Source organism: Eublepharis macularius, chromosome 11, assembly GCF_028583425.1.
Source record: "Eublepharis macularius isolate TG4126 chromosome 11, MPM_Emac_v1.0, whole genome shotgun sequence".
In the NCBI taxonomy this organism is placed as follows: domain Eukaryota; kingdom Metazoa; phylum Chordata; class Lepidosauria; order Squamata; family Eublepharidae; genus Eublepharis; species Eublepharis macularius.
In genome coordinates, this window is record NC_072800.1 from 31,103,629 (window position 1) to 31,117,945 (window position 14,317).

Here is a 14,317-nt window from a genome sequence, read left to right on the forward strand (position 1 = left end):
ATAGCCAAAGGGTCACTTTTAAAACTGAACAATTGTTTGCCTTTTGGCAGAGCGAGCAGCTGTAAGATCTGGCTGTACAAACATTTCTTACCTACATTATAGTGTCTTTAGATTGTGGCCAACATATCTAGAGCCTTACAGCCAAGGGCTATTGAAAGGATCCTACAGTTCTTGCAACAAGGTTCTGATGTGACTAGCATAATAGCCACTTAGTTTGAATTTCTCTGATTTAATAAACAAAGTGGTCATTCGGGGTTAACAAGGCAACCAGCCATATTTATTACAAATAGGCGTGGAATCTGTAACTTTCGGAAGTACTTGACCATTTTCAAATATTAGATGACGTTCATTTTCAGTTGGGGTTTTACAGTAAGATTTTATTGACCCTCCCAACACAGTTTGAATTAAAGTTTTGTCTTGTATTCTCACAGGTACAGGTTTTGGAATAAGTCAGTCAAGTCGGCTGTCATCTTCAGTTAGTGCCATGCGAGTCTTAAACACAGGCTCAGATGTGGAAGAGGCAGTAGCAGATGCTTTGGTGAGCATCTAACTCCCCTCCCCTCCCCTTATTTTTGCAAATAAAAGCTTTGCTTTGGTATGTAGTATGGCATGTCATATGCTGCTGTTGTCTTTGGCTGCTCAGTATTCAAAATGATGTGGAGCCCCCTTCCTGTGCACATACATGATGCAGGCACATATTCGAGATCCTTTCTTAAACCCACCTATCCCCAAGGCCTTTGCCTTGAGCTGTTTATCCCTGTTCCCAAGTAATTTAAAACTTTTAACTGCATTTGCCCAGTTTCATTTCTTGCTAACCTTTTCTCTCCCTCCCCTACTTCTGTTATTTGCAGCAGTCTCTTTTTGGTTATAAACTCATTGAAGACAGGGACTAATGACCTTTTAGGGCCAGTCTGTGGCATCATATACACTCATCATGTTGTTTAAATAATAAATACTAATATAGAATAAGAAGAGAAGAATATTTTTTCTGCGGTCCACAGAACCATATACCAGATCAGGTCTCATTATCTGAAGTGAAATAGAAATAAGTGTTGATAATGTGAAAACCTGGCAGAGTTAATATAGGTCCAATCTTGTTTCGGTTTTTTTTTTTAAAAAAAAATGCGTATCCCACCTTCCCAGGACATTCTTAAAGCAGCTAACTATAATTTCTTAAAATAACTATTTGTGACAAAAATTTTAAAAGCATAAAATGTGAAAGCCAGCAAGCAAGTAAAATATCAGCCAATAAAAAAGACAAAAAATATCAGTAGATTTGAAAAAGTAAAAAGCTGCCATATCATCTTACAAAATTTAGATAAACAAAAGCTTAAATCCTATGCTTACATTCCATGTTTGCTTAGCTTTGTCCATTGTGGAAGTAGCCCTACCAGAGTGGATTGGAAGCTGTGCATTGAGGATGTGGTGAAGTAATCTTAAAACTGTTTAAACATAACTTAAACATACCCACTGTCCTTTGTGAAGAAAGATGTGTGAATTGAGTCATATTCTGTCTGTACAGGGGTCCTAAACTGTAGTGCATCAATATATCTGAACTGTGATAATCTGCAGCAACATCATGCTTCCGCCCCTGAATTTAGTGGGTCTGTTTAGTCATTAGATGTTCAAGAAGGAAGGATTGAGAGCTCTCTGTAAAATCTCTCGCAGTCCGTCTTTGAACATCTCTCCTTTTTCACCCCACCTCAAAGCGCAAGTTTCTCTTTATTTGAACATGATGTCTCCCAAATAACCTCTTCTTCCCTTGAAAAGAATGTGCGTTTTCAGTAGGGTCACATGGGAGGAACTGCATTCTATGTCCAGTTCACTCAGGATTTCCCTGGGGATGTGAGGTACGCTCTCATTTTGGATAGACTGAAAGTTTGTCCCAGCACTCAAGAACAGAACACACTCAGTTCCTTTTCTTGTTGCATTAAGTGTTTGTTCATCATTGGTTGAGGTAACAAACACTGGACTCTTATGATATGCCATAACTTTTAAGATTTAATAAATGCCAAAATAAAATCTACAGAATAATTCCCTGATGAAATATTAAAATGTGAAGTTTACCTAGCTGAATTTGTTTTTGTATGCCTGTCAGTATTTAATTTGTCCTCAGAGCACAGCTTCTTACTTTATTGTTCAGCCTGCTCTGAGAAGTTTTGTAATGTCTTGGAGAAAGTGAACTGGATATTCAGAGTTTGCGTACATTACTAAAGCTGTGTTCTCCTTGTTTACTTGGAGGCTGTTTGAAACAAAATTTTATACGGAAGATTAAGGCTTTGATTCTGCCTGCTTAAAAGCCATCATCACTAAACACCCTGTTTTGTAAATAAGAGGAGCACAATGACATCTGCTTACTAAACAGTCACCATTAATATTCATAACATCTTTATTTTTTTCTAATTCATTGCTCTCAGCTCTTAGGAGACATACGGACAAAGGTATAACTATCCTTGTTTCCTTATTGATGGTGTGCATATGACAAGAGTTGTTAAACAAGCACAGTATCTATTATCAAGCTATTATATATTGCACATGAAAGTGTTAAGTTGCAGAAGGTAGTGACAACAGTGACATTTAAAAACAATTATCCTTTTGTGCTGTGATTTGGAGTCACAATTAGGGAACCTTCTAAATATTTGTGTAATGTTGCTTGCTTGGATGTTATTTTCCCCTTGCCTCTATATGCAGCAAAATAGGGAATCTCACAATCTCTACACGTTATTTCTATAGCAGTTTGGGATCAATTTCCCCTTTCATGTAACTTTGGGGTCACCCTGTTGATGACCTACCTGTAATGAGAAGTGCATGCCCTAATGTCTGCTTCTGCCATGCCTATAGGTAGAGGGGTAATACTGGAGCAGGCCTATAGTCATGGGAGGGGGAGAACATTTTGGTGATCGTTCCTCACATTAGATTCTTTGTACAATAGAAAAAGCCAGTACGAAGGAGGTACGAGTCATATGGAATGTATTCTGATGATGATGCCAACAGTGATGCATCTAGTGCCTGCTCAGAAAGATCATACAGCTCTCGCAACGGCACCATCCCTACCTATATGCGGCAAACAGAAGATGTAGCTGAGGTCCTCAATCGTTGTGCAAGCTCCAACTGGTCAGAAAGAAAAGAGGGTCTTCTGGGACTACAGAACTTATTAAAAAATCAGAGAACTTTAAGGTAAGAACCTCTTTGGGTAAGCAATTCTTCACTTAACAGAGACCTTGTTCACTAGAGCTTTGTTTTCACAGTAGATTATATTCAGTCTAGATGATATAATGTAGACACCGTTTAGCTAAAATTAAGCTTTCAAGTCCTTTGAGTTAAATCTGACAGCTGAGCAAGGTAGGAACAATCCATTTTAAATAGCAGGACTTCTTAGATCCTTAACTTTGATTGGTTCGTGTTCATTATGACTACTTGAAGAATTCTAATGTCAGAGAGGTAAAATTTAATTTAGCTATTATTTTTCAACTTGCTAGACTGTTCATAGAATCTTATTTTCCAGTGTAAAACTCGAAGTATAAGGAAAATTGATGCTCTTAATCCCAACCAGCAGTAGCACAGGGAAAGTGGTGGGTATACACACTTTTCACCACTTCTTTAATCCACACACCTGCTAGCCGGGTCTTAGGCTTGGCTTGCTCCCAGCCAGCAGTGCAGAGGGAGGAGGCACTGTCAGCCGAATCTAATAGGAATCTCGGCGCTGCTTTCCACAGCCTTTCCCTGGCCTATGGGGTAAACTGGAGCTTGCCCACAACCACAATTTAAGAGCCACTGTTACAGCTCAAAGAGATGGTCTTCCCTCCTAAACAAGAATTTCTACAATTGGTTGCTTGAAAAAGGTTCAGAAATTCTTCTCACTAGACTAATTTAAACAAATGCATGCTCTTCAGGTTTCTTGAAGAAATGATATGCTGGCGTGGATGTCTTTTCCACACAGACCTCCAAGAAGGGAATCACCATTCTGAAGGTTGAAACTCCCACAGCTATAACTGAGTCAGTTTGAGATTGTGGCATATAACTATTTTAATAGAATTAAAGAACTAGATTTTCTTTATGAGGAGCTTAAAGTCTCAAGGCTAATGCTCTTTAAGACAAACGACAGCAGTTGGCACAGTCCTGTCATACAAGTACAATAAATGTTCCAGTGATCACCCTTTTTAAATGTTTCATATCAAGGTCTGCCTCTTCTTTCAACTAGTTTATACCTTTGTCCTATCTGGGATCTTAGCCTAGTTGACAGGACATTTATTAAAACTTCTTTCATACATCTAGAATTTTAAAAATGTCCTTTTTAAATGTGTCAGGCCTCAGAATTAGGCTTCAGGTTGTATCTGGCTATCAAAACCAGGGTGCTATCATCCTCCAGGAGTTAGTTGGTGAATAGATCAGTTCGTGAATTGTAGGGCAGCAATCACATATCAGACAGTTCAGAAGCAGAAAAATGTTTGAAACTAGACTGGAGTCAGATCCAAACAGCCGTCAGATTCCAGTGGGCCAGCAGCAAAAACATAGTCAAGTCCAAGGCTGAAAACAGGATCAAAAAGTTCAGATGCAACGGCATCCTGAAACCGGATGGATTAAGTCCAGAGCACACAGATTGCGGAGAAGCAGAGAGGTTGCCAGAGAGCACCAGGAAGCCATCGGAGGGGGAAAGTTTGGATGGGCAGTGTCCTCACCTGAAAGACAAGTTTCTAGACTAAGGAACAAGTTCTTTGCAGATCCTGGTGAACAGGAACTGGCCTTTTGGATCAGGCAGAGCAGATACTACAGCCTAAATTACACCCTTGATGCCCAAACCTTGCATTTCTCAGGCTTGCCATGGAGATGGAGTTCCAGTGGCACAGGGTAGAGCCCTGGAGTCTGGCTGTCACAGGCACTCCAGAGGGAAAACATAGATGGTGGACTGTACTTTCTCAGCCTCTCTGGAGCCCATTTGGCTACTGCTTGTCCTTGAAACAATAGCCCACACGCATTCGCTAGTTAATAGCCATCAGCTGTAGCTTTCAGATCCAAGAGAATGACTGACAGGTCCACTTCTGCTTCTCTCGGATACACATTAACACACACAACACAGGCTCTCTTAAACAACAAGTTCTAACTTTATTTGAGGAAAACAGAGTAAGAAGGGAAACTAGATGTAATTACTCTCAGAGGAGAAGTAAAGAAAACAGGGCATGTTTTCATAATCATGGTAGAATGCAAAACTGATAAAATAACACAGAAGGCTAACACAATCTAACTAAACCAGCACCCCAGCTAAATGGCTTACAGTTTGCAGATCCTGAGACATGTCATCCTGACATGGGCCTATTCTGCAAGGACACCTCCTTTTCTTGCAGCTGTTAAAGGCAAGAGGAGCTCCCATTTCAGGATTTTAGCATTCTGTTATAAACACACCCCTACATAGATAGATGCTTTTTTCCTGCTCTGGCTTGAAGAAAAAAGCTTATTCCGTTCTGGCAGTTTTATGATTTGCTGGCTTGTTCCTGCTCTTGCTAGAATGGTTGCCCAAAAGGATTGCCTGATTTTGAAGCTAGTTTAAGTGGGATTCATGTGGATTAGGGCGGGGCTCGTGACAGAGGCGCTGTTGGTAGTCACTAATTTGTCTTTCACAGTGCCAAAGCAGTATTGTGTCCCGCTCCATCTTTCATGCCCAAAGTTAATCCAGTCTTTCACAGAACTTAAGATTTGTTCCTTCTTTTCTGTACTGATCTCAAGCATCCAGAAAACATGTTGTGGCATAATTCTCCGTATAACTAACTACAAAGTTCTAAGCAGTTTCTAGGCATTGAAAATCTATTCTTGTCTCTCTTTCGGGGTAGTGTGGCCTTGGAAAACATTGGTCAGTAGTTTGTACATTTACAACCTGGTTATCTGCTAAGGCTATATTTTGAGGAGGAAAGTTCTTCAGGGATTACTGAATATGGTTCTGTGTAGCCCTCTCTTTCAGGCTGTCTTCCTGCTTTTGGGGGGGAAATAGAGATTGTGTGTGTTTCCCTTTAGCAGGGTGGCAGCCTGCCTCTCCTGTCTGTGGTGTTCTTTTTCACTTTTCTCCAGGTGAGGTTTACAGTAGTGGCCTTGAAAGAGAGCCTCTCCCTTGGAAGGCAGTCATTCAGTTTGGATCCTGCCTCCTGATAATCCCAGAGGAAGGAACTTCCCGTTTGTCCAAGCTGCTGTCCTGTCCTTCAAGGAGAGCAGGCATTTACAGAGAAGCCATGAAATCTCAGTTGCAAATTGAGGCTTAAGAAGTGTTCTCTGTCTCATTGTGCTATTAAACTGAATAGTTCCCCAAGTCGTCCACTTGCTGATTTAGTTTAAAACACAAAAGCAGTTTTATGCCATGGAAATGCCAGATTTTCTATTGAAAAATGAATTTTCAAAACTACTGTTTTAAGATATGATGATTGATTTTTTTAAACAAAATTGCTTAGAATGTTTGCATGGAGTTAACTAATTGGATGTTGTGTCACTTTGGCAGCCGTGTTGAATTAAAAAGACTGTGTGAAATCTTCACACGAATGTTTGCTGACCCACATAGCAAGGTATGTATTTGTTTTGTTTCTTAGTGGCTATTTATGAACATCTTCATGTTTATACATGAATGCTACTGCAGATACAATGTAGCTGAAATAAGGTAAAAAAGCCTACTTGAGGTGCATTTGATGGAATATAAATACAAATGCTGTTTTGTGTTTCTCATTTACATGATCTTTTTCTTAAAGCTACAGTAGTGATAGAGGCATTTAATTTTTTTGTTTGCAGGGTTTCAGTCAGCAACATGATAGATAATATATTTTATACTTGTTTGCAACATAAATTCTAATTCAAGTTTTTAACGTTTCAGGTTGACATAAGATTTTTTTTTTTAATGGGATCACTGTTTGCCAATAGAAGAGTCATGTTTCTAAGAACTATTTTCTGTGTCTAGAGAAAGTGGGATCTCCTCTGGTGTTCATTACATGAGAGAGTGTCATCTGGTATGTTTGGTAGGAGTCTGAGTTTGATTATTCAGGTGAGGGGGCAGTGATGATGTGTTTCCTCAGGAATGCTGAGTATCTGTAGCCCCGGTTACTGGTGGTGTGTGGGCAAGGACAGAATGGTAGTGATGAACATAAGTGGAGGAAGTGATTAACATAAACAATTTGTGGGGGGAGATGGAGGAGGAGTGCTCATCTCCCATCTGTCCCATCCAAATGTGTGTAGGTGCTGCTGCTCTGGACCCCCAGTTGACTTTCACACTAAAGCTGTTAAAGACATCTCTCCTCAGGATTTAATTGTGGCAGAGCAGGTGGGACTGGTTTGTTTTACTGAGAGGCAAATGGTCCTCTTTTGATCTAGCTTAGTCCATTGCCAACCTTGTACTGGGGGAGGAGGAGTGGCTGTGATCCTTCATGAGTCCTTATCCTTTTGTAAACTCGTAGGGCAGAGAATGGCTAGTTTTGATTAAGTTCTGGGAACAGACTGCAAACGTCATTCGTTTAACATACACTTAGCGGGCAGCCTGACTGAACTGGCAGAGGTGGTCTCTGACCCAGTACTGAATGTCTGTAGATTGTAGAGATGGAAAACTTTTAATGTTCATATTGAGTCCTTCTCCTTATATCTTTACCGACAGCTATGGACCTGCCTAGGTTGCACTGGGCTGTATTCGTGATAAGGAATACATGCTAGGTTTATTTTTCTGCACTGAGGAAGAAATTGGTGATCTGTTAGGTGGGATCAGGGCTAGACAGTTGTCATGATCAGATCACTGCCTCTTTAAGGAACATTTGGATTTATCTGCTCTCCTTTGCAAGAATAGAGGACTAGTTAGGTTTGTTTGCCTCCAGAGACTAATGGATCCTGTAGGATTTTAAACCAAGGGTGTGCAATCTGGGTCCATGAACCAGCAAAAAAGCTAGTTTTATGCCAAACCAGCACAATCCAATTCTGCCAGTTCCCCAGGGCAAACTCTGGATTTGATCCAGCCAACTGGACTCCATTGGGCTAAATTATCCTGTCATAGGCAGCCATGGAGAGCTGAGTAGCTCAGAACAAGAGGGCAGCAGTGTGGATAGAGCACAACTCTTTTGAATAGAGCAAAGTTCCATGCCACTGCAGGCGAGCAGCACAAGGCTGGTGGGATGGAGAAGAAGGCAGCAGGCAGATTCCCATCCCATTCGACCCCCCTCCCCCCCCCCCAAGTTCCAAAAGACCTCCCCCCGCTTCAATAAAGGGATTCTTGGGATTCTCTGATTCAACAGTGGGATTCTCAGGTTTGATAATGATTCCCTTGCTGCAATTTTGTTCTGTTGGGTTTGTTGGTTAAGCTTTCAAGGGAGTTCAGTTGAACCAGACAATTCCAAGCAAGAGGGGGGACAAGTCATGTAGTTTAAAAGACTTGGAATTGTTTTTTTTTCGTAGGAAACAATGGAGAGTGGCTGAGGGCAGCTTGTTCAGGGGCCTGTAGAACTGGACCCCAGGATCCAGCCTTCTGAAATTTGGGGAGGGGTCTTTAGTGGATAGTCTGGAGTAGGTTCCCTGCAAATTTGGTGGAGTTTGCTTTAAAAGTCCCCCCAGTCCCCTGGTCATTTTTCTCCATACTGAGTAATGGCTGGTTAAATCCGGAATTCTCTAACTCAGATCACAGAATCTTACCCGGGTTTCAGGGATACCTTTTTTTAATAATCCCTGAAATCTGAACCTGGATTACCCAGATTTGTTGTTGTTGTTGTTGTTGTTGTTGTTGTTGTTGTTGTTGTTGTTGTTGTTGTTGTTGTTGTTGTTGTTGTTGTTGTTGTTGTTGTTGTTGTTACACACTCCTGTTCTAGACTACTGTACAACTAGGGATTGTTTGGATTACTACAGGAACAATTGTAATGAGGCCTTTTTATGGAATGAGAAATTGGTGGGGACAATTGACAGCTGTTCCTCGGGATCATATCCCCTGTCTGATTGATCTCTGCCTCCATGATTTACTGAGGAGACCTCCTTGTCTGATAAGACTCGGCAAGTTATCGTCTGCCTGGAACCTATTATATAGTATGCTGCAGGAATTGGTACTATCATCTGTGTTGTTTAACATCCATATGAAGCCACTGAGTGTAATAATACATAGCTTTGAGGTTGGGTGCCTAGAAGCAGTGGTCCAGGTGGGTGAGGGTGAACAAGCTGAAATTAAATTGAGGGTGAATGATACAGAACTGATGCTACAGGGGAAAGGTGATACTCTGGAAGTGAGATTAATTGAAGACCCTTGGAGTGGTCAAATTTGCCTTTGAAAAGCAGATTCTTGAAAAACAACTTCATAAGTTGTTATGACTGCTTTTTACCTTCATTTAGTGTGCAGGGTTTTCTTCCTTCTAGACTGGTATGAGCATGGTACACTGATCCAGACTTAACTATTGTAATATTTGTTATATGTGGATGACCTTAAATCTTCAGCTGGTGCTGAACACAGCAGCTTGCCTTTTATTTGGTGCCAGACACCAAATATAGGTGCTATAACCACATTTACAATAGGTAGTTATATTTGTTACCAGTTTGCTTTCAAGCTCAGCTCAGAGTGGCTAATTTTAATCTTTAAAGTTCTCCATTGTTTGGGACCCACATAGCTGAAGGACTGCCTGTCTCCATATGGGCCTAAACTGAGGTTGGGACAGCAGCCTCTGTTGGTGTTGCCATAAAGTTTTCATGCTACATCTCCCAAGCTTTGGTATTGTCTACTGCAAGAGATGTATAAAGTCCCACCCCTTTTAGTGTATTGGCTAGAGCCTGTGTTTGATTAACTGGATTTGTTGTTGCTATTGTTTAATTCACTGGCATTATTTTTATATTTTTCTGTTTAATGTTTTTTGCTTACAAAAAGCTGTATAGAAGTATTTTAAAGAAATCATTAGCATACAGTGTTCAGAATATTCAGATAAATGATGAAATATTTTTGTCCTGAATAGCATAGATGTGATCTGGAAGGGATTCTCTTAAGCAATTATGAATTCCAAGCATGTTATGATAAATTTATGAGATTTTTAACAGGAATATGTGAAGTACACTATGCTTTGAGAATTAAAATATCAGTGGCTGATTCTTACAATATTGGGAGACACTTTTGCAAATAGAAGTAGGTTGGGTTTTGCCAAATTCCCCCTCTACCTTTCTGTCATCCCCACTGAAATCCTGTCTGCTGATCCCTGGAAACAGCATAGTCAGTAAAAAGTGGTAGCAGGAGAATCTGTAAAACTCATCATAACCCCTCATAAGCGGAAACTTATGCCTTATTTGGAGCCACAATGTAGGTCAGTGTTTTAGTCTATTGGAACATGAGTCCCTTACCTTCACGCATGCAACTGCATTCACAGGATTGAGAGCTCATATATTAGTGCAATAGCCAGGGAAAGGGCGATTCGACATTAAAATAGCTGTGGCATCTCCTAATTTGGACAGTCTGTTTTCATGTATGTTAAAGGGTGTGGTGGGGTTAAAGAAGGAGAAGAATAAAGTGCACAAATTTTAACAACCTCTGTGGAGACGGATGGGACAACCAATGAAATCAGTGGTCTTAGACTGGAGTAACTCTTCTTAGGATTGCACTGTAAAGAGCCAGAGGCAAGTGACTTACTGCTTTGGTTACTCTTGCCAGCAGGAAAGAAATTATTAGCTTATCATGAAAAACAGGGTGGAGGGATACTGTTGCCCTGTTTCAAGTTTGAGCAATAGCTGGGGCAGACCAGCATTGGAAACGTCAAAATCAGAACACTGCCGCATGACTTGTATGGTTTTTCTAGACAGCTCTCACTGAACTAGCGTATATCCTGGATGGCTGCTCAGCATTTTAATGATTAAATGCTGAAGAAAGCACACATTTAATGATATCTATATCAGTACCAAGTAATTCTGACTTATCTGACAGCACAATCCTGTGCAGAGTTACTCCAGAGTGAGCTTCTTGATACTGAGTTTGGTCTGAGTAGTTCTGCATAGAACTGCACTGTGATTTGATTGTAAAAGTATAATACCTTCAGGATAAGTGCTGTTGTTGCAAATTATTCCTGCTACTGATGTGAAATTGAGTATACTTTTTAAAAGCTTCTAATTCATCTACCACTATATAGATTTAAATCATAGTGATTTCAGTAGGTTTTCAAAACGAGCCTAAGCATATTTACTCAGTTCAGACTTGTGGTAAATATGCTAAGGATTGTAGCCCTTAAAGCTTATAACACACATAGGTAAAGTTGTTGGTGGCCAACAGGAACCTTTCCTGCTTTGCACTGTAGAATTTCATTGAGAACCCATTACTCTTACTGGATACCAAGTAAAATTGTATCATTTGTAGCATGTGTGTGATGTCTTTCAATCTCATACACTGCAGAACCATACTCCAAGTTGGTCTGTATTCCCCAAGGTGTGGTTTTGCAAGGCGTTTGAAGTTAAAATGTGCATGGTCTTCAGATATTGTGGTTTCAGTGGCTATATAACTTCCTTTATAATATGTATCTTTTAACTGAAACAGCCCTTAGTCAAATGTTAAGTAATTGCTTAGCAAATGCAGTATACTTCTTCAGATTATTTTATTTTAAAAGGGAGGGGAGAGAAGAGAGACTGTAGATTGAATCCAACCAACTTTTCTGGTGGTGAAAAAAAGGAAGGAAGCATTTTCTTTGACCATCCAAAATAGCTATGCTAAGAATCATAGGACCTGCCTGTACAAAAGCTATGCGAGGTGAGGGCTGTAGTAGGGAGGACTGGGCAAAATCACATTAAAAAGCTGGCTGGATCCAACTGACCTTTTATTTATGCAGTACCTGGGAGTTTGATAGCAAAGTTGTTTAAACTTATAATAATAAAAAACTATTATTATATTTTCCTCATACAGGAACTATGCTGATGGCAACTAATGTGTGTGTTTTATCTCCCCCCCCCTCCTTTTTTTTTTCTTTTTGCATGCTGTCCCCTGTGTTGGAACTCTCTGTAGAGAGTAAGTTGGTTCAATATTTGTTGGAACCCTAACCTTTTTGCATGACTGAAATTAACTCTTTTTTCTCTACTTTATAAAAGCAAAGAATATGTGCGGCGTTGAGCTTTTGCGCTTTATAAATTCCTTGTAGTTATGCAAATTATGCTCAAATGGTTTTGGATTGTGCTTCCGTATACTAATTAACTGACCTTTTTGGTTTTGTATTTCTGCTGTGTATAGTGGTGATTGGCGCATCTGAATTTCACATCACCTGTTGTTAGAGCAAAACTATATTGCAGGATCAAGTACACACTCATAATTTCCAGTAATTGTTTACAGTATATAAAAATGTAATACATTCACACTATAAACTTCATTTTTTTACTTTTACTTTCCTTGGATGCTTATGCTTCTCCTTAACATAGCCCTCTTTGATAGAAACCATGGTAAACACCTCCTATACTCCAGTGCACTTGCACCAATTGCACAGGTAAAGGGGAATGGGGCACATTACTAGATAGTTGGTAGACACTGTTGGCCTTGTGCATGCTGTATATAACTGAAACGTTTGCATGTCAAATCACTCCTTTTCAAGACCGTTTCAACCAGTTGGATTGCTTTCAGTATGTTTAAACATGCAACCGCAATTTAAAATAAATGCTTTTAAAATCAACTGTATTGGCTTTAAATTACTATCTCCTTTTAGGAAACTAAGATCCTGATCCTAAGCTGGTTTACTTGGAAGTACGTCCCACTAAGTTCCATATGGTTTACTGTCAAGTAAGGGAGCACAGGATTGTGACCTAAATTATATGCCTGGTTTCCAATATTGCTTTATTTGGGTACATTCAGGGCTTTTTTTCAGCTGGAACGTGGTAGAACGGAGTTCCAGAACCTCTTGAAAATGGTCACATGGGTGGTGGCCCTGCCCCCTGATCTTCAGACAGAGGGGAGTTTAGATTGCCCTCTGGTGGCGTGGAGGGCAATCTAAACTCCCCTCTGTCTGGCGATCAGGGGGCGGGGCCACCACCCATGTGACCATTTTCTCTGAGGGCAACCCAGTGAGTTCCCCCACCTCTTTTCCCAGAAAAAAAGCCCTGGGTACATTTAAATAGAACCTAGCGTCTTGCAAGTTCCATTACAGCTGCTTGTTTGCCTGGGACTTGCTAGTCCTTAGGTCTGAATAAGTAGTGCCCAGAGCTTCTATAAGTGAAGTAGGGCACACGGCTCTTGCACCTAGTACTACCCCTGAAAGTTGGAACTGGAGAATTTAGAATATGGATTTGCCCAGTTCAGAACTTCCAGACTAGTTATGAGCCCAGAGCTCCCAAACTTTTTCAAAGTTAACAGTGGTTAACTGGTGCCCCTTTTCCTTTCCCACAGAATCTTATCTAGTAGTAACAAAGAGCTGCTAAGACTACAGTCTTCATTAGGTCCTGTTGTATCATTTTTGGCAGTAGAGCCCTGGGGAATTGAGCTTCCAAGAGTTTCAGGATCCTGAGTTAGAACATAAGTACTACTCATGCTGTCTGCTGGTGGGTAGTTGAGAGGGCTTCTATGCCCTATCATGTTCCCTAGTGACATTGTTGGAAAAGTTATGAGATTTGGAATTGGAATGGATCCATGCTTAAAGCCTAATAATTTAGGCCTGATCCAGGTTGACCCTAAATTAGCTTATTTGGGTAAGCAAATTCTAAATTGAGCCTGGAGATTATTCTTTTGTAGGTTTGCCAGATCCCCTTACCCTTCCAGTGGGAATGGACGGATCTGGCACTTACCTTTCTGTTCTTCTCATGTGCTTTCCCAGAAGGTGTGATGACTTCACCTCTGGAAGTGACATCAGCGTGCCTACTGCACGCTAGCCCAGGAGGCTTTTTTGCCTGCCAGGCCCATTCCCCAGGGCCTTTCCCCCCTGCTGGCCACATGAGTGGTGGTGGGGAGCAGAGGATCCCCTGCCCCCACCGGGGGATGGCAGCCCTATTCTGTTGTATTCACAACACAAGCACACACCCTGTTGAGCATTCTGCTCTGGGAGTAGGATTATTTCATACTATCATAAGTAGATTTTTAAAAAAAAATTCATGATAGTCTGTAGAGAAGCCTTAACTTGTTTTGCACTCTATAGATCTTTGAGGAGCCAGTGAGCATCTTGTAAGCAGACTGTTTTGCACAGGAAATGCAATGACTGTGGCCCATATCTATTCCCAGTGGTGCAAGCACAACTTGGGCAAAGATGTTTGATGGAAAAGTAGAAAGTTTTGTCATTCCTTCATAATAATAGGATGGAAAGGCTTTGTTGTTCAAAAGTTAATTCATTTTTTGAGCAGAAGGCACAGTGGTTGTTGTGGGTTTTCCGGGCTGTATTGCCGTGGTCTTGGC

General features: G+C 40.7%; 1 protein-coding gene across 5 annotated transcripts in view; it reads left to right on the forward strand.

The window, feature by feature from the left end:
* CLASP2 (cytoplasmic linker associated protein 2) overlaps nt 1–14,317 on the forward strand; it is a 161,078-nt gene that overhangs the window by 124,062 nt on the left and 22,699 nt on the right. For all 5 annotated transcript variants that reach the window (XM_054991913.1, XM_054991914.1, XM_054991915.1 and 2 more), the window contains 3 exons: nt 432–538; nt 2,933–3,177; nt 6,482–6,545. In XM_054991913.1, the coding sequence (XP_054847888.1) occupies nt 432–538; nt 2,933–3,177; nt 6,482–6,545 (416 nt within the window). The remainder of the gene's footprint in view (nt 1–431; nt 539–2,932; nt 3,178–6,481; nt 6,546–14,317) is intronic.